At 40.2% G+C, this 25,039-nt stretch overlaps 2 protein-coding genes across 5 annotated transcripts; one reads left to right on the top strand and one right to left on the bottom strand.

Moving 5' to 3' along the window:
- Positions 1 to 519: 519 nt before the first annotated feature.
- LOC118427826 (solute carrier family 25 member 48-like) lies at positions 520 to 4,206 on the bottom strand. Its single transcript, XM_035837800.1, has 5 exons — positions 3,780 to 4,206; positions 2,214 to 2,257; positions 1,998 to 2,066; positions 1,492 to 1,747; positions 520 to 1,118 (listed from the first exon to the last, which is right to left on the bottom strand). The coding sequence occupies exons 1-5, from the start codon at positions 3,820 to 3,822 to the stop codon at positions 619 to 621; spliced, it is 912 nt and encodes a 303-aa protein (XP_035693693.1). The 5' UTR covers positions 3,823 to 4,206; the 3' UTR covers positions 520 to 618.
- A 160-nt stretch (positions 4,207 to 4,366) lies between these two features.
- LOC118427836 (mitochondrial basic amino acids transporter-like) lies at positions 4,367 to 23,845 on the top strand. 4 transcript variants are annotated; one of them, XR_004832579.1, is made up of 5 exons: positions 4,369 to 5,116; positions 15,333 to 15,376; positions 20,742 to 20,825; positions 20,979 to 21,773; positions 22,907 to 23,845. XR_004832579.1 is itself a non-coding variant. In XM_035837821.1 (5 exons), exons 1-5 carry the CDS (start codon positions 5,083 to 5,085, stop codon positions 22,914 to 22,916), a joined length of 903 nt encoding a protein of 300 aa, XP_035693714.1. In that variant the 5' UTR covers positions 4,371 to 5,082; the 3' UTR covers positions 22,917 to 23,845. The 4 variants fall into 4 exon arrangements, 3 of the variants coding, with proteins under 3 accessions (XP_035693720.1, XP_035693704.1, XP_035693714.1); XM_035837821.1 differs by having other exon boundaries at positions 4,371 to 5,116; positions 20,979 to 21,709; XM_035837811.1 differs by having other exon boundaries at positions 4,370 to 5,116; positions 20,979 to 23,493.
- The last annotated feature ends 1,194 nt before the right edge of the window (positions 23,846 to 25,039 follow it).

The raw sequence follows: 25,039 nt of genomic DNA, 5'->3' as shown, positions 1-25,039 counted from the left end.
AGTGTTACTAAGTGCCTGACAAAGAATTGCAACCTTTATCAAATGTCTTGATCTTTGGCTAGCTTCATTGACACAATATTTCACAATTGCACAAAGACAAATCAAGTTTATGCTTTATTTAAGATCTGTCTTATTACAATAAAATCTAATCACATCATTATAAGATATTCTCATTCAAAATATAATATTTGAGAAGCACTTGTAAGTATTTGAAACACACTTGTCAAAATCAATCTCAGAAGTGATGAGTAGAGATTGACCTTAAGAGTTAAAATCTCTCATGCTTTGCTTGCAGAATGTCTGCAATGTTTCACTTTTTCAACATGAAAAGACAAAAGTAGACTAAATTACAACCTATGATGTTAAAACTAACAATTTACAAGCTGTCACATGATAATCTTTCATGGTCTTCTTGAATGGCTATTTCATATGGAATATTACAATAAAAATCTGACTCCATACATTCACATAAGTGATATGCTTATGGCTTTGTACATGCATTGCTTTCTTTTTCTGTCATTTCTGTTATTGAGCGTAGAAGACTTTCTTTGCTTTAAAAAAAAGCTGAGATTCAGGTCGTCTTACCCAGATCCAAGATATTGCCGCAATTACAAGGTTTTACAATTTACCTGACAACAGTTTCATGCTATACTCATACACCAGGAATGTTGTAGCATTGACAGGGATAGAACGGAGCAAGTTGACCCCCAGCCCCCGGAACAGTACCTTCGGTCCCCCCTCCCTCCAACTGCGTACCGTACAGTCAATGATGCCCTTGTATTTCTTCTGGTGAACCCCGTCGGCTTGAAGTCGACTCTTTATGACATCCATGGGACTGCAGGAGGCCCATGTGGCCAGACCGGCGACACTCCCTGCCAACATGAACTGTACAGGACCCAGCTCACCGTTACTGGGTCTGAGGAGGTCGCAAGTCATGGCATAGAAGATAAAATAGAAGGCGTACCCGGGAACGTCCCGTAGAATCAGACTGGAAAGACCGCGGTAGATTCCCAGGAAACCATCCTGTCGGATTATGCAGCCGATGCAATCAAAAGGGCCGCGGTAAGCAGCCACCATATTGGGATGCGCTCCTTGGATGATGCCATTACTACCTACACCTGTGTGGTAAGATTCACAAAGTCAGAACATCAAGTGAACAACATGATTGACAGAGTATGTACATCAGCGTGGAATCCAATTTTCATTTTTGTAATGCAGAGTAGTCTGGCTCCTGGGCAGCTTCAACACTGTAAGGAATACAACCCTAGTTAGGAGCATACAAAATAAGCTTGACCTTCTGGTTTAAACAAAAAAAAGGGTTCCTAATCACTGAACGATCAACATGACAACATACATCGAAAACATATTTAAGTTTACAACTTGCCATGCAAACAGCTCTTGCAAAAGGAATGGGAAGGGAAAGAAAGGAAAAGAAAGTTGTTTTGCCATCAGTCAGATTACATTCATAAACATTAAGGCAATAAAAATTACCTTTTACACCGATCCGATGAGTCTGGGATTGGAGTCTAATCTTTACCAATTCGATAGGGCAGGCTACGAAGGCCTGCACAAAGCCTGCAAAACATGCCGCCGCAGCCTGATCTGTGTAGCTAGCCTTGTGGTCCGTGGTTCCGTACTTCCACTCTTGAATCTTCCTGAGGGAGTTGCTGTTTGCTCCAAAGGCCACAGACATAGGAAACGCAATGGTAGCCAGTGGAAAACTCATTCCCTTGAATAGGGCAAGTGGCTGAAATGTGCAGAGAGAAGCTTTGTCAACATTTGTGCTGTGATTTGAAAGTAGCTTTGACATACAAAACTGGCACTAACTTAAACTCATAATACTAGAGTACTGAGCAATGAAAACCACATCTATGCATTAGACTTGTCCTTAAGACTTTCATCTAGGCATTTGTATACATGTATTCTTTCATGGACTGAAGTACAGTAAGATAACATACAGAATTGGAATGGAAGATAGAATCCTGTTGAATACCTACCCCTTCTTTCTTCACCAGGCTGGTTAAAATGTGGACTGCACCACCACTCTTGTTGGTTTGTAACCGCACCTAGACAACACACAGGGATTCTGACATCCATCTCAAGAAATATCCTAATTTTGCTGTGATACAGAGCAATATTGACTCATCTTCAAACAAACACAAATTGGCACTGAACAACATGCAAAAAGAGAAGAGAATCAGATGGAACCATACCTTGATAGTATCCAGGGGATACCCCACAAAACAACCTGCTGCACCTGAAAATTTTTAAAGAAAAATGTGATTTACATCATTGGTTGATTTTTCCTTACTCCCAGTGCATGCAGTTTTCACTACTTCATAACTCATGAGTTCCTTTCTGATTCAATTGCTGTCCTTTTAATAGTTTTTTTTTTTGCAATCAAGAGTCCTTTGGAACCTCTGCCTTTTCAGCATAGGGGACACCTGTGATTTGGATCCCCTACAGAGGACACCTGTGATTTGAATCCCCTACACTGGATACGTTATGTTTCAACCAGTTCATGGGGACACTTCTGTTGTTTTGTAACAAAGGTAAAAAAAAATGTTGCCTGAATGTTACCCTCTGAATGCAGGAAATACTAATAGTGTTTCAGAGGGTTAAATGATTTTCAAAAGGAGGACTCCCCCTGACCCCCTACAATGCTCAGACCTGTATTGCTTACCACATGGCTTTCCTGCACGAAGATGCTCCCATGCTGTTAAAAAATCCTGATGATTCAACACTGACATACAAAACATTAATCTGTGAATATTTGATCAGCAGCATCAGCCAATTGTGTAAATGGTGTGAGCAGCCAATCAGATTAAAGAATTCAAGGGGTGTGTCAGGGGTGTGTCATAAATCTTGTTTGTGTTTTAAAAGTTTCTGACAATGATTGACAATTTTGTTTATCAAATAGATAGAACTTGATTATGATCCCTTTTATACTCAGGTATTGGCAAACAGTAAAAAAAAATCAGTGGACTTGTTTCTAGTAATCTAATGGTAAAGACCTGGTGACTGCAATTTTGATAACCGGTAGATCATACCAAACAATTCTGATTTATCGGATCATTGTTTGGGCTCCTATTGGCTGTTGCAATCAAAACAAAATGTTGCAGCATCAGTACACATTGATACAAAAGTATTGCACCCTGGGAATATGCTAGTCTCCACCGGACCTTCCTACGGGGATGTGGGGATCCTAGAATTCGGCAAAAAAATTGGGAAATTGCCCAGGGAAGTCAGTCCAGACTTAGGTTCATGTTTCCCCTCGGCTGTGCGGCCGACCATCTCCTCTGGTAGCAAAACTCACCTGGCAAATCGTTCTCCCTATAATAGCCAGCGTAGTCGGTCTGGTAGAGACTAGGAATATGCATGCATCAGAATATGCATGCATCATGCATTGTGCTGAACTATTTCATATACAGTCATCTGACATACTGACAACCTGTTAGAATATTATAATGCCCTTTGTTCTACCAGTTACAAGCAATGATCCTGGTGCATCAATCAATGCATAAGTCAGTTATCTACAAAGTTCAGACTACAGCACACCTTACACTGTAACCAACAGGTAATCAGTTGTCTCAATCTTGTTCTTACAACTTGAAATGATACATGGGTGACAGCTACGATTTTTAAAGGATGGTTACTTAATGTGACCAAGCACGTTGATATAACGTCCTTGATGTGACAGAATACAAAATAGCAATGCCTGATGTTTGTCTCAGTTTTTACACTAAAAATAATTTGAATCAAAATTCTAAAGTACCTACCACCAATCCATCCTGCTATGAAGTCATCCACACGAAATCCCATTTTGTAAATGACAGTTGATGTCCCACAGCTGCAGATCTCTTGAAGAACTTGAGGCAAATGTTCGTAAAAGCCTGACACTGTTGTCTGTGCTCCGTTGTGCAATTAAATATGTCAACTTAAAACGTTAACAGTTTTCTTGATCAAAAGCCGGTCCGCCTAGAAACGCTAAACGCAACCACACACCCGACCGGTTTCCTAGACGTGTGTGGTGATATCAGTCCTCGGGAGGAAAAACATCTTGGGAGAAAACCGTAGGATGTTATCAGTGGTCTTACATATGTTTGACCCGTGTACTCAAAAGGTTATTACTGTGCGACACAAATTACGTTCCTCTGGCCCTCGCAGGACCTCGACCGCACGAGGCTACGACACATGTGCGTCAGAATACAAACACAAAGTGTAACCTTAGACTTCTCCATACATTCTTTGAAGGTAAATTGATATTTTTTGTCCCAATATAAATGAAACAATTTTTATGTTGATGACAAATACAAGTTTTTTACCACTTAATTGCAATATACTGTCTACATGCTGTGAAAGAGTGGCAATTATTAAACATTGTGCCGCCCTCGTATTTACGAAATTTATTGCAACCTTTGAACTTCCGGGTTTTCGTAGTGGCTGATGGGATATGTAGGGTCAGAGGTCAGTCTCCACGCTGACACATTTGGAATCTCGTGCGGCCCGAAGGCGCGCCGGCGATCAAGGGACCTCCCGTCTCTGTTTGTCCCCATTGTTTGATCTCAGCAAACGTCACAAGTATGGCTAACATGTAACCCACGTGAGGACTGAGTCCGATGTCCGACGATCTACACCGTTACCCGCAGCGCTTGGAGCATCGTACAAACGCGGTGAATTCTTCGGGGATCAAACGCGTGTGAGCCGCGTCACAGCAGCGCGTGACACGTACCGCCCTCGAAGGGCAACGCAACAAAAAACAGTCTACTGACCCGGGGCGCCTTTTTTCTTTGTAAACTGATACGTAGGAAAATTCCTATTCGTCATCGAGTAAAGAGACCAGCCTTATATACATTTCCGGATGTTTCCACGTGTACTAGATCTTTTGTAACAGCGTGAAAAGGGAAGCCATACGTGAAAGGAACACATCCTGAAGGCGCGTTCTTCTCGATCCCCTCTCTGAGACATTTTGACAGATGTGGTCCATGTAGGTCACCCCTAAAGTGATCGTAACGAGAAGCTGATACTTTGAAGCTACTGGAATTTCCGCGGCTGGAAAACTGATCCGTGAAAGTGCCGGGAATGGCGCTGGACTTCGTTGCCGGTTGTCTCGGAGGTAAGTACTAAAGTGTGCGGTGCACATGTTTTAGAAATAAGAGCCTGATTTACTAACTTATTTTCACAATTTCAGTTACTTTTGTCAACGTTTATTTGGTGTCAAAGAAATATGACAAGACTGCTGTATGTACAGTTGAGATGAATGCTTTTCTATTTCCACTTGTGTAATACACATTACAACCTAAGAGTAAGAAGAAGAACTCAGAGCCATTGGTATTGTACCTGTTGCATAGTATTAACGTTACCTGCTTGTTCTTTGTCACACTTTCCATCTTTAGTTTAAGAGGGACATACGATAAACCCTACAAGCAAAGGTTGGTGGGGAAAATTGTGGCCTACTTCTTCAATGATCCATTCCCATGCGCGGATTTAGGGGGGGGCGCACCCGGCGCGCGCCCCCCCTTTGGCTGGACCCCCCAAAAAAATTCGGCTGGACCACCAAAAAAAAAAGGAATTCCACAAAGAAATCAAGAAAATCAGCGAAAGTTGCAGCAACAATACAAAGCCGCTAACCAACAATGCCAAGGCGCACTCCTCTCGCTTTTACTTCCTCATTGGACATTGCGTCGGTCTTTGCAGGCATAGCCAAAATGTTCCGTAACCAGGACGTTGGCAATACTCCCGCCCTCCTTCGGAACTCGCTTATGTTCCGTCTGACTCTAATATTGTTATTAACGTTATATATATATTTGTTATTTTGTTTCCCTATTAGCCCATGTGGGCTGAGCGACGCAAGATACAAATTTAATGTCAGACTTACGATATGTCTCCGCTAAGGGACTTGACGATATTTACCGGGGGGGAGGGCTGGTGCAAAATGGGTCAGGTAAAAAAAAAACGCCACACATGTACGATATTTACACAAAAGAAAATAAATTAATGTTCTACTTAGAAGAGACTTGGGTACATTTTAGCGATATCGTAACGAAAACCGCTTCAATACTGCTGTAATCATTCCAAAACGGGAGTTATTTCGGCCAACCAACAAACTTGCCGAAACATTTTCGCGCCATCATATGCATGTATGCACGCAGCAGAGAGCCCGCTGTCACGAAAGTAAACATCGTAATGTTTTATCCCGTTGCCGTCCGTGAACCATTCCGTTTACAAAGAACCATTGCACGCAGGATTGATATTTGATACCAATTTTGGTTTCTATGGCCTACACGGCAGAGGCGGCTGCAGCAAATTTCTTATGGGAAGGGCGAACTATATTGACGTAATCCTAGGGGGTCCGGGGTCATGCTCTCCCGTGAAAATTTTGAAATCTTGACTATCTGAAACGATCTTTCCTAACTTTTGATGGGCAAATTTGCTGGCAGACTCAGTAAGTTTAATAGCCTTTCTAGTAGAATTTCACAGGGTTTTAGCTAATATTATTGAGGGCGACGACGTCCCCAACGTATTTTCACGATTTCGAGCGCACGAGCCGTCGCAAGGTAGGTTTGGAGAAAAATGTTGAAATTTGAACCCTCTGAAACAGGATTTTCTGCACTTTGAGGGATAAACTTTGCTGGTAGACTATGCTAAATGTAATGAAATTTCTGTCAGGGGAAAATAATTTTGATGGCGAAGAGCACCGGAGCGTCGTGGGCGCCGGAGGCGCAAGCCGTCGTCAGGGACGTCCAAAGAAAAATTGAAATCTTGACCACATGAAACTTCATTTCCTGCATTTCAGGGGCACATTTTGCTTGTATTTGTAAGGCCCCTAAGGCATTTTTTTTCCAATGGCCCTCCCCCCGGCTCAAAAAATGTTTCGATGGCCGTTCCCACAGGCCAAAAATATGATTGTTGAATGTGAGATTGCTAACTATAAAAATCAGTGTTCGTTCGTTCATTAACGTTATATTAAATGTTCAGCCCTAAAAGTCAGTGTTGATTCGTTGGTCATTTTTGCACAGAAATGGCTCTAAAATACACCAGAGAGCCTCTTTATTTTAAAAAGTTCTCGGGGGAGGCCCCCCAAACCCCCCCAACGAGAGGGGGGGAAACCCCCCTCTCGTGCTCTCCCCCCGCGCAGCTACGCTGCGCATTCGTGGCCTTCGGCCACGACCTGAGGTGCAACAGCATATGCGCCCCCCCTTTGCAAAATCCTGGATCCGCCCCTGATTCCTGTCCAAACAGAAGTGGGGCAATTGGGGCGTATAAGAAGCAGGTCACAATTTTCCCAGCAACCTCTGCTTGGAGAGTACCACCTACTTTTTTTTAGAAATTGAAGGAAGTGCAGTGATATTAAGATTTCACATTTAACTTCAAGGCTCTAAGTTGGCAATTTTCGGACAAGCAGCTTCTGTTACTGTTGCCTGTACATGTAGGTCAGCACCTAAATGGTTTACTATAGGTGACAGTGAGCTATTGTACACAGCTGCCATTCAGGTCACTGTAAATCTCTGAATATATACAACAGTGTAATATTTGATGTTGACCTCTCCACCTAGAATTTGCCACTCATATCTGTTCAGTAGCGTACTCTGTGTTCCCACTGCAAACTCCATTCACAACAAACACCTCTTTACCACCACTGTCAAGTTTATGCCTAGCAAATTCAAATGGATTTGTAGTTTAGATTGAATAGATAAACTGACTTTTGATGAATAGATACTGAATAGATTGAATAGATATACTGACTTTTGATGTTGTATGTGTTTTGTGGATTGTGTATTGGACATCCTTGTAGATACTGCAGTGTTGAAAGCCACATCAGTAGCTAATCTTTGGATTATCCCAATTTTCAATTTGTACCAATTTGCCTGTCCTCCATCTTGGTACGTCACAATTTTGGAACAGACCACAGCAAAACTGGCAAGAATTGATCTTACTGGAAGTTGTAAATTGATTTGTGTTTGTAGGGACTTAATCTAGTGATAGGAGGAGATAGAAGGTCAGAGCTAATTTAGGAAGAAAATATGTATGCTTGCAGCATGAGACCACTGTGAATATTTCACAATTTGCAGACAATTGTAATCATGCAAACTAGTATTACACAGTAATTGAAGTATTATCCATCTAAGACCTCCTCCCACTCAATAATCCCCTAATTTTCAGCACAAAAGGATGTGGCTTTAGTTGTGTCAGCATCAATTATCCAGGAGGAATTGCACAAACTTGTTGCTTGAGTAGATGAAATTTTTTTTTCACATGGTTATTTTTTACAATGTAGAATTGAAGGTAGTCTTTTACTGAATGGTGGCTATACCTGGCAGCTAACTGCTGCTTAGTGTGACATGCTGATCAATACTTTATACATGTACTGATGAGTGATATTCTTATATATTTGAGTTTCTGGACAATTCTCCCAGGTTGATTGTCTTGGATTACTTTAACCATGAGTTTATAATGGGGTATTTACGATTTTACCCACCAACTAGACTATGTACTGATCACAGCAGAAGATAGCTAGGAGAGGGTTAATGCTACAGCCTCAGTACAGCTAAGGCTTAGGTCACAATTCGAAAAAGGGGCCCTGCCGGGCAATTCACGGGCTGTTTTTTGGCACTTTCGGGCGTGACCCCTGCGTTGCCCTGTGGGACACCTCGCGGCTGCCGGGGTATTTTGAGGCCCGGCCGGGACCCTGGTTCAATTTAAGTCTGAGTTAAAATGAACCAGGGACCCGCTCGTACAACCACCCCGCGACCTAATCGTGACAACACCGAGAGGGACCCCTCCGGTTGCCGGCAGTCTGTCGGAATAAATTCGTTACGTCAAAGACCAGGTTTACGGAATAAAAGTGTGTAATTCGTAACACCGGGTCAAATATGTGACGTCACAGATCACGTGAAAGGACAAAAGCCGTGAAGTTACACGTATCACACAGTTCTCGTATTACAGTGGAGTTAAGTGCATAGCGCTATACCAAGGGAAAGGAGAAGACCAGGGGAAACAGCCCTTAGCCCACTAGGCAGGCGGAAGAATTCAGCAACAGAAACTTCTGCAGACAAGGGCTGAACAGAGGGGGATAGGACAACACACCACGCAACAGACCACATAATAGGCTGCATCACTGAGAAGCAGGACGAACAGATAGCCTCCTTCATAGAAAGCTTCTATGTTTTTTACGATATTACAACCCCAGACTATAGAAACAAGCTGAAGAAAGATGTTTGGCTGAAGAAGGACGTTTCCTCTGCAATTGGCCGACGGAACGCCAAACTTGCAGTCATTCGGACCCATAAGCCATTTTTTTTCTTTTTACAAATATAAAAATATAGGCCTCAACAGTTTGGCAAGTCATCCGCCGACATTAAAAATTCCAATAACATGTTTATTTAGTTTAGTTTAGAAACGTAACAGTGCCGCACGTCAGTGCGAGTGCGAGGAAAAGTTGGCGAAAAAAACCGTGCCGCAGTGAACGGACCCCGACGTACCGCACCAGTACTCCAAGTTCAATGATGTACTACCTTAAGTGAATGCAGGCAATGCTTGTTTTTATACCCCTTAAAGAGTGCCCACCAGGAGCCTGCCTGGTTCCCTGCCGTTGTTCGCAGGGCATGCGGCAGGGACCCTACAACTGCCCCACCGGGCTGTGAGAGACAAACGTTACCCTGTCGGACCCCGCAGGGGTGACTACAGGACACCGTCAGAACATCTGACGGGTGTCTGCCGGAGACGAACCTAGGAAGGTGGAAATTTTTTAAAGAAAAATGACGGGGTGCCCGCCGGAACACTGCGGGAAGGCAACGTTTGATTGTGACGTTTGATTGTGACCACGACAGCCGGTAAACAGCCGGTGTCCGCCCGACTTCAGAGCCCGGCCGGGGCTACATCCCCGACGGGCACCGGGCCAATTGTGACCCTAGCCTAAGGAAGGTTTGACATTTTGGCTCAGTTCTGGACTAGAGATTATGAACACAGATTTACACAGAGTGAAAAGTCATTTCCTTCCTTGTAGGTGAAGGAAAACATGAGAAGTTACTAATTCTGCAGGCTTCCTGTCTATACTGACGTTTATCTGATGTTGACACAGCTCTTTTCTGTTCAAACTTTGACCCAACATTTTTATCCCATTACGCACTTTCAAACAACATTGCAAACTTTGTACCAGAAGGCGTATGTGGGCGTCAGTTAAAGATTGTTGGGTACCGGTAATTGTGGCCAAAGGGAAAACAACACATACCCTTTGTGGTAATAGGAAGGACCAATCACAGTGCAGGATTTATGGGTGTGTTGGGGGTGTGTCACATGTTTTGGCAAATAGCCAAGAAATGTTGTTAACCTGAAGACTTTGCACAGTATCAGTTACTGTCTTACTGTAAAAGAAAAAGTAGGACGACAATGGTCAATATGCAGATATGGGTATTCAAGAAAAACGTCTTTCCCAAATGTCGTTTGCTTTATGTAGAGAATATGCTAAACAATTTGCAAGCAACCAATCCTCTGGTATTGATCAGTGAAGCTGTACAGAGTACTGTAGTACCCTTTCAGGCTCGTTCACTGTTGTAATGATTATTACACCAACACTTCAACATGTTATCTTAACATAAGCCTTGCTTGAAGTGTTTATTTTACTCTCTGAACGTCTGTAACATTGTTTGTGTCAGGTGCAATATATTAGTTTTTTTGTCTTCTGTCATCATTAAAGGTTATCACAGTCATGTTACCAAGACAATTGCTTGCAGTTGAAACATTGTTTTCAGTTTGCTACTGAGAAAAGAGGAATTCATTTCCTGAATCGCTGCGTTGATAGAAACTAAAGCGTGTGCATAGGTGTTGTCCCTCTTACATGGTATCAAAGTCTAAGGTTACTTGCGATAAGCCGACAACTGCGCACATACAAAAACAGCTTACCATAGTTTGAACAGGAATCATGTTTATGTAAAAACTGAAGAAAGCTATTCTTTTTTATTCACAGATGCAAAATATTTTAGAGAGCCACGCTTTCCGCCTGTTTGTCACAATAACTTAAGTTGAATCACAGGGTGACGGTGGGAGCACAAAGTGTGAATAACATAAACATGATTATGACTTATAACTTCCAAAGGTGTGTTTACATACTTCAGAATGTGAAGGTTGTGTAAACAGAACAGTAGGGTGTGAACACAGAACCATGTGGGAGTGAAGACCTTTATTGGCAGCAAGTGATTTGTTTTGCTACAGCAAGTACTAGTTGTAATTGACGTGTATGTTTAATTCAGAAGACAAGTGTAATTTCAGTATAGAGAATGGGGCAATGAATTGAACATAATCAGATATATTTTCATTCTTACATGTAGCTGTACTGTGTCGGCAAGAACAAACTACTATTTAATAAAATAGTCAAAGTCCTTAAACTTTCTTTATCAGTTTATGAATGAATGTACTGTATTCCAGAACCAGTTGGACAGATTGGCATAGCCCTTTTCAGTCCTCTCTTATTTAAAAATCCTGGTTTAGTATTACTTGTAGGACAAACTCAATTTCCTCCTTCTGCAGAAGAGGGTATCTCAAAATGTTTTCACATGATGATATACAGTACACCCCTGGTACACCATACTGGATGCCTGCAGAGGCAGATTTGGTTTGTCTGTAGTAAACTTCTGTTAGGGCCGTATCAATGATAGAAACTGTCCCAAATGGGGTGAATAGTTTGCCAATGACCTTGCAGGTCTGACAACAGAGATCCAGTGTGTACCAGAGTTTCTGACAGTCATCGATGGGCTTTAGATTGACCATAACTACTGAAATGTACCAGCGTTTATTGCTTTATGGGGAGAGTGTTACAGGATAGTGGCGTTAACATGCATGTCCTGGCGTGTGTTATCATCGCCCACTGCTGGTTACCTTTAGCGTGTAATGGAACAAATTTTCCATGTCAGCAGGAATGGTTTGGGCTGTATGTTAGGGATAATCTATTTCGACCTCTCGCCAAGCAGAAGTTTGGCTACAGATGTTGTTTTTTTTTTATTGCATATTTTTTTTTGTGTTTTGTCAGGTTTTCTATTTTTTGCTGTTTTCTGTCAGACAGCTACCCTGGGAGCCAGCCGTGATCGGGCAGCTAGGACAGTTTATCTAGGGTAGCGATAAGTCCTTCAGGCTTAAACTCCCCCTGCGGGCTGACTGCCTTGGGTCCCCGAACAAAACTCGCTAGCTACCCGGTCCTGTCTGGCTCCCAGGGTATCAGACAGCCAAACTTGGAGCCGAACCTCTGCTTTGAGAATGTAGTTAGACATGGGGGAAAGCCATGCTGTCAGATGGATTGCCTACAGAGTCTTTCATGATAGGCTCACAAGCCGAATGAAGAAAGCTGGCAAGAACATTACATTCAAGCAGATGTTTAATAGGGTGAAAAATCATAACGTTTTCCTCTGGTTTTCTGACAGGTGAGGTCATTGCATGTTTCCAAGCCATATCAGAATTGCAAATGATTTTGAAAGAACTGTCAGTTTTGGCTGGTGTTTTCATTCATACCATAGTGAAACAAAGATTGGCCTTGTGATGTCTCTAAATATATTCTTCCATGTACAATTTGATCTTTCTCACTGCAGCATGAGTGCAGGTCAACTGAATGATTTATGATGTTGGGGTGTGAAGTGATAATTGAGAACAAATAACTGGTAGCCTGTCAATCAGTTCTCTTGGTTTCATGGTTTCTGGCTAACACCTATGACAAATCTTTCAATCACTTATCATGTTTTTCTACCTTTTGTATTACTGATATTTGTTCAACTCCAGAAGAAATAAGTAGAGATGAATTACTTCATTAAAATGTACTTATATTCCTGTCTCTACTAATTGTTATTATAAACCAATCTGAATCCCATGTGTTGACACTGTTTTCCATTTTCCTACCCTTGAAACATTTCCACTCAAAGTCACAACCCTTATCAACATTTAATGCATGATACAGTTTATCCAAAATGCCAGGTATATCTCATTGTCATACCCCTTTTATTCCCTGCCTTCATTCTACACAGCCCAACACCTCTCCTTATCATGAATTAGCCCTGCTGAACAAACATTTGCACATGTGATGGGATTCTAATGTGTTCCCAATGGGATGCCAGCACATGTGAGCCTGTTGGGATGTGACACCCAGGCATTAATCATGAGTAAACAAGTCTTATCTGTATTCCACTCCAGCAGGCTGTGATACTTCCCTAACGAATGTATAACTACATACAATATACATCTGTTTCTTCATAGTAGGAAACTAGGATACAACGTTGATGATATTCTTGCTGATGCCAAAAAGCAGTTACTGAGTGAGTGAGTGAGTGTGAGTGAGTTACTCACGCAACGATATGATTCTGGAAACGGTCAGATGTTTCAGATAGCATCCACTATCTTTTGTCAATGACACTCATAATTATCATATTGAGTTGCTTGAGTAACTTCTTTTTGGCATATCTTATTACCCCTATGTCTAACCTTCATCAACATATTTTCTTGTTTGGTTATTGTTGATGTTGTTTTATTTTAATTTGAAGGTATACAGTATATCAGTTGCAGAATAGAGTTTGCACTTGTGTTCCGAAAATTCACTGGCTCTTAATGCAGTGTTACTTCTACTGTTGCTTGAAGTAAAGACTGTTACATATGCATTTAACGTTCTGAAAGAAGGTTGGAAAACATGTCAAACATGAATATATAAAGTAGTTCTGTGTACAGTAACCCTTGTGTGGTCCTATAGTAGATGCTTTCTTTGTGGAGGAGAGATTTGCATTTTTCTTTCCCTGTCTTGGCCGGAAATCTAATGTACACGTACATGTCGATAGATCAACATAGGAAGCTGCCAAGTCAACCTTATCTATCCATTCATCTTGTGGTTAGGATTTGGAAAGCAGCATTTGTCTATAGTACAACTGCTTTAACTCTTCTTTGAAGACAAACCATTAGTAACCCTGAACAACAAGCCCTGAAAAATCTACAATTGAATGGACATGTACATATTGCAAATGATCTTTTGGTAGATGATCTCTCTGTTTTTATAACAATTTACCATAATGATGATATGTCTAATGATTGAATCATCTGAGACAGATGGGAAGATAATGATGGTAGATGATCCTTGGTCTTTGCTACATGTGCTGACATTTTCCCTAAGGATATTTGATGTTTTTACCACTCTGTTAGCTGTAAGTCTCGTTAGCTGTAAGTCTCTTGCTAGTAATGGGTCCTAGTTGATGACAGCACAGGTTCTAATAGGATTTTCATCCTGCCTCTCTAAAGCCATGTTTATAATAAGATTTTCACACTCACCCCTCTAAAGCCACTTGTCAGGATCAAAAGTTTACAGGACCAACCACTAAGGAGAATAGATCATATGCCCAGATAAGCTAGAAAATTGCAATAGTTATAAATGACTAACTTAAATCTTGTTATTCTCCATACCCGTGATTAAACTTTTTATCCCATTTTTTTGCAACTATGCCCCCTCCCCCCTATCCTTCATAGTTTGACCAGACTTACCATGTTAACATGTTAGCCCTTGCAGTAAGTGTGAAAGTCAACCGTGTAAATAATAGCCTGTCTGTGCCAACTTTTACATGGTGGATGACTTGCCCTTCACAGCTTTACTAATACTAGTGTCAAATTTTACTCAATCAATGGGGACGAAATGGTCGAACTTTTTTGTCCGAACCGAGCAGCAAAATTATGTCCAAGGATGGCAAATGTCACAGAGAGCCCTGGTCAAGTTATCAAATGGAGAAAATGAGAAAATACAGTATTTGGAATGGAGGGTTACAGAAGAAACATACATATATATACATACATACATACATACATGCATACATACATACATACATACATATATATATATATATATATATATATATATATATTTTTTTTTTCATGCAGCTTTCAAAGTCACTTTCGACTGAACATAGCTAATTATGCGTATAGTTTACTCATGAAGAATTAATTTTGTATCAAGTGGTGACATTTCATTGTATTTGATAAGTACAACTTTTTACTGGTTATGCCAAAAAGTAGTTACTCAAGCAACTGGATATGGTTTTGAAACGGTCAGACGTTTCGGATAGAATCCACTATCCTTCATCAGTGACACTGATGTCAGTTTTTACTGGTTAGAATATGTATAGAAAATTAAAGTACAAACATGTATAGTATGACAATTTGGCATGTAATAATGTTGTAGACTGTAGTGTATGTTACATGTAGCAACACAGCTCACAAAATTTGAGATACAACTATGTAAATGTTTTATCAATACTTTCTTGAGATCAAAAGAACTAGCCTTTGATACATGTAAATCATCTCCCTTTCTTTGTACACAGGTGCTGCTGGTGTACTGGTGGGACATCCCTTTGATACTGTAAAAGTAAGTATTGTCACATGCCATTTCTCTCTATATATATATGTGTATATATACCAGATACAGGAAATTGAAAATAAACTTGAGATTTGCTATTCCATCAATGTGGAATAGCAAATTGTAATTCCACACGTCACCAGTCATCAACTTCCCTCTCTTACATGTAAATTGCCGTCTTCATGTACAATCAACTTTCACTTCACAGGTGATATATATGTCAGAGTAGAGACTGCAATCTGGCAGAATCACTGTTCTACCATTAGAGATCCTGATCAGAAACTGTCTGTAAATCTAAAGTTACATTCAGCTTCTATTCGTGTCACTTTCTTTAGGATTCAATTTCATGTCACTTCAGTTCATGCAATATAGGATTTATAAATGGGAGACTGTTCTACATAGACTACAACCCGGATGTCTACCAGGAGAATCGGTACATTCTGCCAGATTGCAATCCTAGACTGACATATACATAAGGCCTAGGGAAAAAAATGATGTTTCCTGTTTCAGTTCATAGAAAAATAGGGTCGGTAGGTAGGCATTATCTTTTTTCTTCTAATTTTTTTTAATCTTTAAATTTTTGTGACTGGAAACTGTGACTCCACTGCCCTCTCAAAACAGTCTAGGGAAGGTTGGGAAACAGGAAACACAACATTTTTTCCTATATATCCTAGGCCTAATGTTTGCACATGTTGGGTTCCCTTGAAAAACAGGGGCTTTCCTAAGACCCCAATATCTCAAATACTCCCACCATTTGTAACACAGTGACAGTGATGGGTGTGTATATCTGTAATCAGTAGTCAATAGCTGATAATAAGACACACACACAGATGCCAGTGTACCAGTGGGTTCTTCTAATTAGGCACATTAAGTATAGCCTGGGTAATACTATTCTCGTTAGTTGATAATCTTGCTCCAGTCCCAATGGAGAGAGTGACGTATTGTTTTTGAAGTGTCTGGTATTTTTTATGTGAAGGGGTGAAGTCTGCCATCTGTCATTGCCTTGTGTAGATCATGACATATTCCTCATGCAAAGGTGGTATTGTGGTCTAAGATACAATGTTTAGTTTTAGCAACCCCAACAGAGCCTCATATTCTTATAGCAGGAAAATAGGCCTTGTTCTATTGCAATTATGGCAGTACCTTGAGAGATCCTATAATGTACGCACACAGTGATAACGTGTCACGTCATGAACTTGCCTGTCATAATACAATCATTCCCCTGTATTATATGAACATATCATGAATATCCACTATATCCTGAATGATTTGGGACCGTATGCCACTACAAAGACTCATTAATCTTGGCACAATAGGTAAACGTGATCTCCAAAATTCCCACGAGGGATAACAGATGATCAATTTGGGTGTAAGCAGGGATAGTAGTATAACCAGGTACTGATTGTCATGCATATATGCAACCCGTGGATTGTCGCAGTAGAACTGCCGGGACGTGATCGATATGTCCAAGGCCAAAGTAACAATCTGGCCCCAATACTGTCATAACACTGTGATTACTAGTGGTAGGTGCCAGGTGAGATGTTATTGAAAAGTAATAATGATGAATTATTCCCTCTGACAGCACAACACATTGTGGGTGGGAGCACCCCCACATTTTTTGTCTCCACAGATTTTTGTAGGTACTCCACTGAAAGAAAACTAATAGATATGGTTGGGTTCTCATGCACAAATGCTTAAGACATGTACTGTAAATCTTTAAATGTTTGTGATGAATTTATTTTCCCAAATTCCTGACACTGTGAATGTACATTTCCACTATATTACTACAGCATCTACTGTACTGTAGAATTGTTTTGAAAACTCATTTTCACTTTCAACACAAAAGTATGTCTGCTCAAAAATAAATGAATTTACAGTAAAACTTGCATCAGCTGCCAGCTAGTTAGAGCCTAGGGCATGTTCACAAACCGTCTGTTGTCTGCTTGAAAACAGCTGTGGTATCCCAGCATTGTCCGTATTGATTTACTTTGCTCTATAGTTGCAGAGATATTGGAATGAAATGTATTTCAAAACAAGAGAGAAAATCAACTGACAGACAACATTGGTGTCAACACTTCAGTTAACCAATTGCACATATCAAATGCGTAGACATACATTGTACGTAGTTTCCACTGTGATACCATGCCATGATGGTGTTTGCATCCTTATTTTACTACCTACTGACTAGCCTTGGAGTTGGAGATCATGATAAAAACTTTATGGTACTATTAGTACATATTGTAATTGTTATTGGGTGGGCTGACTAGTCTCTCTTCGCAGCCAGGGGCTGAATTGCGAGGAGCTTACATTTTACAATAGGCGGGGCTAATCTGGTCTGGAGCGAGCTGCCTTTCGGCGCCACTCAAGTGACCTCAATACGACTGTCGCTAATGTTTGGAGCGAGCTGCCGTAGAAACATTCAGAAAGATCAGAATCATCAGCATGGTGTTCACCCTAATCTCTTGTCTCCACATCAGACTGGCATTTCCATGGTTTGAAATGGTTGCTATGGCTTCGCAGAGGGAAGATTACAGGTTATTAGTGCCGGGATCAAATTTTCCATCAACACCAAGGCAAAACCTACACTTACACTGTGTCATTTAGGATGATGACTTACAACTCCCAATCATGATTGATATACTTCTTGCATAAAGTTCGCACTTTCTCGCTGTACTGTGTGCAATCCTGGCATACCATTTGACTGTAACGTTATACCCACTGAAGTCCCGTGACGGGCATGCTGCTTGTGTGGATTCATCAGTCAACACACCAGCCCAAGCCATGGCTGACAGTCACAAGACATTAGTGACCTTTGACATCAACATGTCTGTTAGCTTTTGTGATATATTTGTATCTAACAACAAATAATATCCCGGTAGAAATACATCATGTCAGTAGGGGATAATAATATTATGTTCCTGAAAAAACAGAACTGTATTTCTATTCTGATTAAGATCATCATATTCAAAACGAAGATCACGATTTTATTGTTGATAAGTCATAAACCTTAAGTGGTTACTCTTCTGTTTTATTGGCAGTTTTCTTTCACATAGTACAGTTGTACCACATTCAATAAATTGTCCTATATGATATCAAAAGACTTGATTCCAACATGATAAATATTACCATCTCGATTGCCAAAAAATGTAGGTCGCAATGTTTTAGGTATAGTGCAAAGATATGAGGTCACTGAGTGTGTCCTCCATATAAGGGACAATGTCAAAATTCAAGAATTTGTCTTTAGTTTAGGCAAAATGATTCCAATTGCTTTTCATGTCAAATTAGTTTGTAATTAAGATATATACTTTTATTGATATTTATAGAAAAATCGCTGTATGTTATTAAAAAGATTAGGATAAAAGAGATTGTCTACCAAAACAAACTTTCCTCCGGTAAGGTCTAAAACACACTTCTTATATTAGCCTGACATTCCCTGCATGTGACAAATGTGTGGGGTCAAAGAAGGTGAGAAAATATGATGGTGGGAGAGAGAAATCCATGTCCATTACAACAAGTCATCCGGAGAAAATGCCTTATTGATCTTTCCTGTGGATTTCGGGGTGCAGCGATCTTGTATGATTGAGGTCTTTCATAATTCATCATCGGAAATGACTTTTTGTGGTGGGGACAATATGCAGGACCTGACATGAGTATGGAACTGGAAGGGTTTTGTGGTTTTCAATCGTGGATCTAGTACTGTGAATGTAGAAATATTTGTGGTGGATTAATGTTCGCGGTTTTCACGGTAACCACTTCACCACGAACTTAAAACCACCGCGAACATTTTTCTATTATGGTATTAGACTACAGTCTATGGTGTTACCGCGAACTTAAATCCACCGCGAAAATTCCTTTTTCCCGCTGCCGCGAAATTAAATCCCTGGGAACTCAAATGCATTTACAGTTGATATTTCCTCCAGTTAAGAGAGAAACAACATATTAATATCTATATTTTCTTCTTAGAGCATTTCAATTCACAGTAGTGTATAGTCATCTATATCATCATGGAGCCTGTCTTTCATTCCTCATTAATTTTTTTTATTTGATTGTACCCAGGGTAGTTTTCATATTTTTTGTTTTATGTGTAAATTTAGCAAGTTAATAATATACATGTAAATTCACCTCTATGGTGTTAGACTATGAAAAGCATATTGTACTACAGTGTGTTATTTTACAGTATTATAATACTGCAATGTTTAACACATTATGCCCAATAAAAATGTATGGTGCACTACTTGTATGGTTGATATCATATTCATCTACATGTATTTGAAGGCCCTTTCAGGTGTCAGTTAGTACAACCATTATTTTGGTATTGTTTAGATTCTACATTTTGAATTTTCCACTTTGCAAATTGCAACAGAATCAATTTAGATTTCCATCCATAGATCAAGTCTGACAGCTTTCTGACTGTCCGGTATTGTAAGTGAACCAAGGGCCATTTTGAAGAGCTAACACAGAAGTCACAAGGATACAGAAGTGTCGCCATGCCCCCAATTGGGTCGTATTGACATTCTATTGGCTATATTTGGTGTTCCTGTCATCCAATCTTGTCTAAGGTCTGACACCGACATAGTTGAAGTGACCTTGTCTACCACATGTACATCATGTATGTCCTACATGTGAATAGATGTGCAAATCTTGGTTCTACTGAAGTCTGTGACAGGTTTATACAGAGGAACAGACACATTACTAGACACTTCAAGGATGTCCAAGATCACATAGCTTTCATGTTCAGTTCTACTTGTTGAATGATTAAATAAGATTAACTATGTTGAGGACAATGAATTGTCCACTGCCCACAAATCTGTACTGTACAGTGTACTGTAAATGCAGAAACTTTCGTGGTGGTTTGATGTTTGCGGTTTTCGCAGTGGCCACTTCACCACTAACTTAAAAGCACCGCGAACATTTTTCAATGGCAGTAAGAGGCTACAGTGCATGGTGCTACCGCGAAATTAGAACCACCGCGAAAAGTCCTTTTTCCCGCTACCGCAAAACTGAATCCCAGCAACCTTAAATACATTTACAGTATTCCTTCATGCCTTTTATTTCCTTAGCCTTTTTATTTCTTTGGATTGATGCATCATGTTGATGCTTTGAATGAATCAAGTTTTTATTTGAATTGAAGGAAAATGATGCCAAAAGTATCGTGGTCCTATTATTTTGACAACCAAAACATTACATGTCACAAAGATCTAGCTGCAGTTTGTCCAAGTAAAGCTAGGGGAGTTTGTTGTGTATCTTAAAGGGTAAAGCTGTATTACATCTCCTGCACACATACAGCAGCTGTGTATTTACTTAGACTAAGTTAGAGTTAGACCTTGTTTCGATTGCTTGTACTGACAATCCGACGTGTTCCCTGTTTTCCCAGGTTCGTCTACAGACACAGCCGGCCAACCATCGCCTCTACAGAGGCACCTTCCACTGCTTTGCTGAGATTATCAGAAAGGAGTCGGTGAGTCTTGACATGATAGAAGTGTTACCGGTATGTCACAAAAACAATGGAGAAATCATGTTTTAGATAGATAAGTATTACCTTGAATTCTGATCTTATACTCACATGTACTAAGATATGAAAAAGCTAATTTTTGTTTATCATGATTTGCAGGCATTCGGCTTGTACAAGGGCATGACCTCGCCTCTCATAGGTCTGACCTTCATCAATGCCATTGTGTTTGGAGTCCAGGGAAACGTGATGCGTGTGATCGGGGAGGGAAGCGTACTGAACAGTTTTCTGGCGGGCAGTGCGGCGGGAGCCGTCCAGACACTGGTGTGCTCGCCCATGGAGCTGGCCAAGACCCGCATGCAGCTCATGGGCATGGGGCAGAAAGCCAAGACGAGGAAAGAAAAGGATGTGAAGAATTCTCTGGACTGTCTGTTGAAGATCTACAGGAAGGAGGGGCTGAGAGGCTGTTGTAGAGGAATGACCCTTACCCTGTGGAGGGAAACCCCTGCTTTTGGGGTATACTTTGCTACATATGACATGATCTGCCAATTGCTATCTCCGAAGGACCCCAACGAACACATCGGGATGCTTGCGCTCATGTTCGCGGGAGGAATGAGCGGGATTGCCTCGTGGATATCCACGTATCCAATCGATGTCATCAAGTCTCGTGTCCAGGCAGACGGTGTGGGGGGCAAGAGCATGTACAAGGGAACGCTAGACTGCTTTGTTCGCAGCTACCAGGCAGAAGGCTGGACGGTTTACACGAGAGGGCTGAACTCAACGCTGATCCGGGCTTTCCCTGTGAACGCCGCCACCTTCACCGTAGTCACACTGTTCCTGAGAGAGATGAGGCCGTCGCAGCCTGTGGACACCACGCTGTCCAAGCCCCATCTGTACGAGAAGTAAACAATAGGGGACTTTGTAGTGCCTGGCTGCGTGAATGTGTCTTTGGCTGAGGTTTGAACTTTTAATCGCATTCAGCTGCTAACAGCTTTTCTGGAGCTAAACTGTGTGGGTTTTCCTTCTCCCCTTTGCATGGTAGTTACATTCATGTCATGTTTCTTGTACAGGTTCAGAGTGTAAAAACAACCCTACTTTCTCATTTCATATATGCACGTATCTGTTTGTTTGTATCTAGCTGGTGATGGTTTGTGATGCAGTATAGGCAATGCTTGTGATAGATCCAAGTTATTTGTCTCACCACTGCATGTCATTTGGCTTGAAATATCTACATTGTTTGCCATATTAAATGTAGTGTGTAGAAATTATCAAGAAAGAGTCCTCAGTCCTAACAACAAATAGTTGCATATCTGTTATACTTCATTAGGGCCATACAATCCTGGTACTTGATATGTACCTCCTTACATTATTATAAATGAAATTTCCTTTTTCAATATCTGTTTATGTTATGAAAAGACAGAAAAGATCAGCTACACATGGTTTTGCTTGTAAACAAAAAGCATTTTTTTTTAAGTCAAGATTCAAGGTGCCACATTATAGAGGGGCACAGGACTTCAAGATACTGGTATTGGTAAATGTTTTGCCTAACTTCTCTATGGCTTAAGAAAAATTTGTGAACCAAATAACTGAGATTATGTGACCTCAATGAAGAGCTTTCTGGGCAGGTAAATTTCTTGCCTTTAGAACTATATCTTCACACTGTGACAGCAACATTACCTGTACTTTATGTATTGTCTGGGTGCAAATAATGGTATACAAGGTTCAAACTACAAGAAAATGTTGCATAAAGGCCAGGCATTTGGGGCAAGTATTATGTGTTATGGTGAACCTGTTGCTTTGTAACACTCTTACATGTATAGCAGGGCTGAAAATACCCACCTGCAGTTTGCAGCAAAGTTCTGAAGACTACAGAACAACTAGCAATTTGGCAAGCTAGAAGACTACTGGCTCAATAGCACACAAAAATGTATGAATCACAAAGTGCAGGAAACAGTTTTTGGTATTTCGAGCCCTATATGTTGTCATAAACATCAATGATAGCAATGCTGCAGATTGGCCAATCATGTGCAAGTTTGCATGTGAGAATAGGAAATTCAAGAATAGGATCACCATGCTTGTTTTCCTTTCAGTGAGTCTTGACTGTGTACCATGTCTACCGAACAGTGTGTCCACTAGAACTGTACCAGACTGATGCCATTGCCTTACAAAACAAACTTGTATCCAGTGACCAGACAAGTGTTGTTTTTTTGTCCACTATATTTTGGGAATAGACCTGACATTGTGACATTTCCATTTGCCATTTGTAATATTTTGTGCATTGTCAGCAAAAGTGTAGGAAACAAATTCACATTACAATGTATGGTTCTTAGGAATTAGCAAATATTTCCTCTATGTTCATGTATTCTATGTTTGCCAGGCCAGCAAAATACTGAATGTTTTGCTGGGAGTCATGTGTACAAAGCCAAGACATTAGAGCAATTTTATTAAGTTGTTCATTCAGTCAATGTGTGGCACGAAAGAATGCCATTGAAAGATTTGTGCATGTTACCTCAATATTGTTCTGTCATAAAATTCTCTCTCTGACATGAATTTCGCTCCTTAAATGCTTCCATGACATTACTGATCAAATTATCAGTATTTTGGATTTGGCAGTCTTCATCATCAGAACATAAAACAGATCAAAACAGGAAATACAATTTTGTTTAGTGGCATAATATGAGCTATTTCAATGCAAAAGTAGTTTATTGTCAATGGTACTTTATTGACCATCTCTCATATTATATATGAGTCAGCAGTATCTCAATGAATAGGAATTCTCTGTATATTGTGATGCTTATTTCTAGCATGGGTTGCAATTCTGCTTATTCTCTTCAATAGAGAAGTGTTGCACCAGTTGTAAATTTGCCCTCTAGAATATCATCAGATATATATAGATACCGGGGTAAAGAGAATTATAATATGTGTGTACTGGAATGGGTCCAAAATGTTAATACACTTATACTATACTGATTTAAGTTATTATGACATCTTATGTACTTTGTTGGTATAATATATAAATGTTAATGTTATTCTTGGAATAGTATTTTGTGGATTATGTTGACTATAGGTAATGACAGTTATGTTGTATTCTATTTTATTGAATGCGCATAGAATCATGTTGGTTAGTCCAAATAAGTTATGTCTTATTCTTTCTGTTGTTTTTAAGGCATGTACATTGGACATGTACATGTATATCAGTTGTTATCGCTATGATAGCATATTAGGTTGCACTAAATGAGTGGTGTTTTTTTGTCACAGTTGTATTTATACCAATTCCATATCCCTGTTGTAACCATTCTGAGGGCTATTTTCATGGGTATAACATTAGGTCATAAAGTAGCATTGATTCCAGAAGGGGGTGTTATGTTCTAATAGGTGATAATTTGTAGAAGTAAAAATGCGTGCTATATGCACAGTATACGATGAAGTACCCACTAGTCCTGCAGGCATCAAAAAACATTAGCTACATAACTCCCATGTACCCTTTGAGTTATAAGCAATCTCAGACTATAGCTCAATACAATGTGCCTGACAAGGCCTGCATAAAGTTAGGTCACAAAAATAAGTTCAGGGACAATAAGAAAAACTTGTTACTTATTCTTTTATATCAATCAATCAAAAATGGTTTATTAATGATATCTTATCAACAATTGACCCTCTGCTTAGAGTCTCTATTGCCCTGCAATTGTTCCCCCTTCTGGAGTTAAGTGCCCTTTTGTTAAGTCTACATCACCAATTCAGTCACAGCCAACATATCAATTTATCTGTGTATCATTTTTAATGCAGAGATAGTTTTACCATCATAGTGTCTGAGATTGTTTTACCATCATGGATTCACACTCTCTATATATAATCATACCATATAGCTGCATGTCTACATGGTTTTTGCAAACAATGGTCTGTCACTCAAATTTCAGGACCATTCAGAGCAGTCCTACTGATAACTGAAATTTTCCTGGCATTTGATCCTCACTAGAGCTGGGTATCAGTACAGCGTACTGGTACAAAACCGGTTTTTCTTATTGGACCGGTACAGAAAAACCAGACCTGAAAAAAATTAGGTGGACCGCATGTTGGACTGATTAGAAAATTAACATTATTTTATCAGGCATTCACACGTTTTGGCGCTTGCAGGTGGAAGAAAAGAGTGGAGTAGAGTAGAGTTTATAGTAATTTCTACCAAGTTTTACAGCCAATTGTACAGGTGCAGTTAGCGTTGTAGG

Source organism: Branchiostoma floridae, chromosome 1, assembly GCF_000003815.2.
Source record: "Branchiostoma floridae strain S238N-H82 chromosome 1, Bfl_VNyyK, whole genome shotgun sequence".
Taxonomy (NCBI): domain Eukaryota; kingdom Metazoa; phylum Chordata; class Leptocardii; order Amphioxiformes; family Branchiostomatidae; genus Branchiostoma; species Branchiostoma floridae.
The sequence above is the reverse complement of the archived record's forward strand: the minus strand, read 5'-3'. Positions and strand labels throughout refer to the sequence as shown.

Coding starts and splice junctions, on each gene's coding strand:
- LOC118427836 (XM_035837811.1), top strand. CDS start 5,083: ATGGCGCTGGACTTCGTTGCCGGTTGTCTCGGAG. Junction 15,377..20,741: donor ATCCCTTTGATACTGTAAAA/GTAAGTATTGTC, acceptor CTGTTTTCCCAG/GTTCGTCTACAGACACAGCC. Junction 20,826..20,978: donor AGATTATCAGAAAGGAGTCG/GTGAGTCTTGAC, acceptor CATGATTTGCAG/GCATTCGGCTTGTACAAGGG.
- LOC118427826 (XM_035837800.1), bottom strand. CDS start 3,822: ATGGGATTTCGTGTGGATGACTTCATAGCAGGATGGATTGGTG. Junction 2,067..2,213: donor ATCCCCTGGATACTATCAAG/GTATGGTTCCAT, acceptor TGTGTTGTCTAG/GTGCGGTTACAAACCAACAA. Junction 1,119..1,491: donor TCATCGGATCGGTGTAAAAG/GTAATTTTTATT, acceptor CTTACCACACAG/GTGTAGGTAGTAATGGCATC.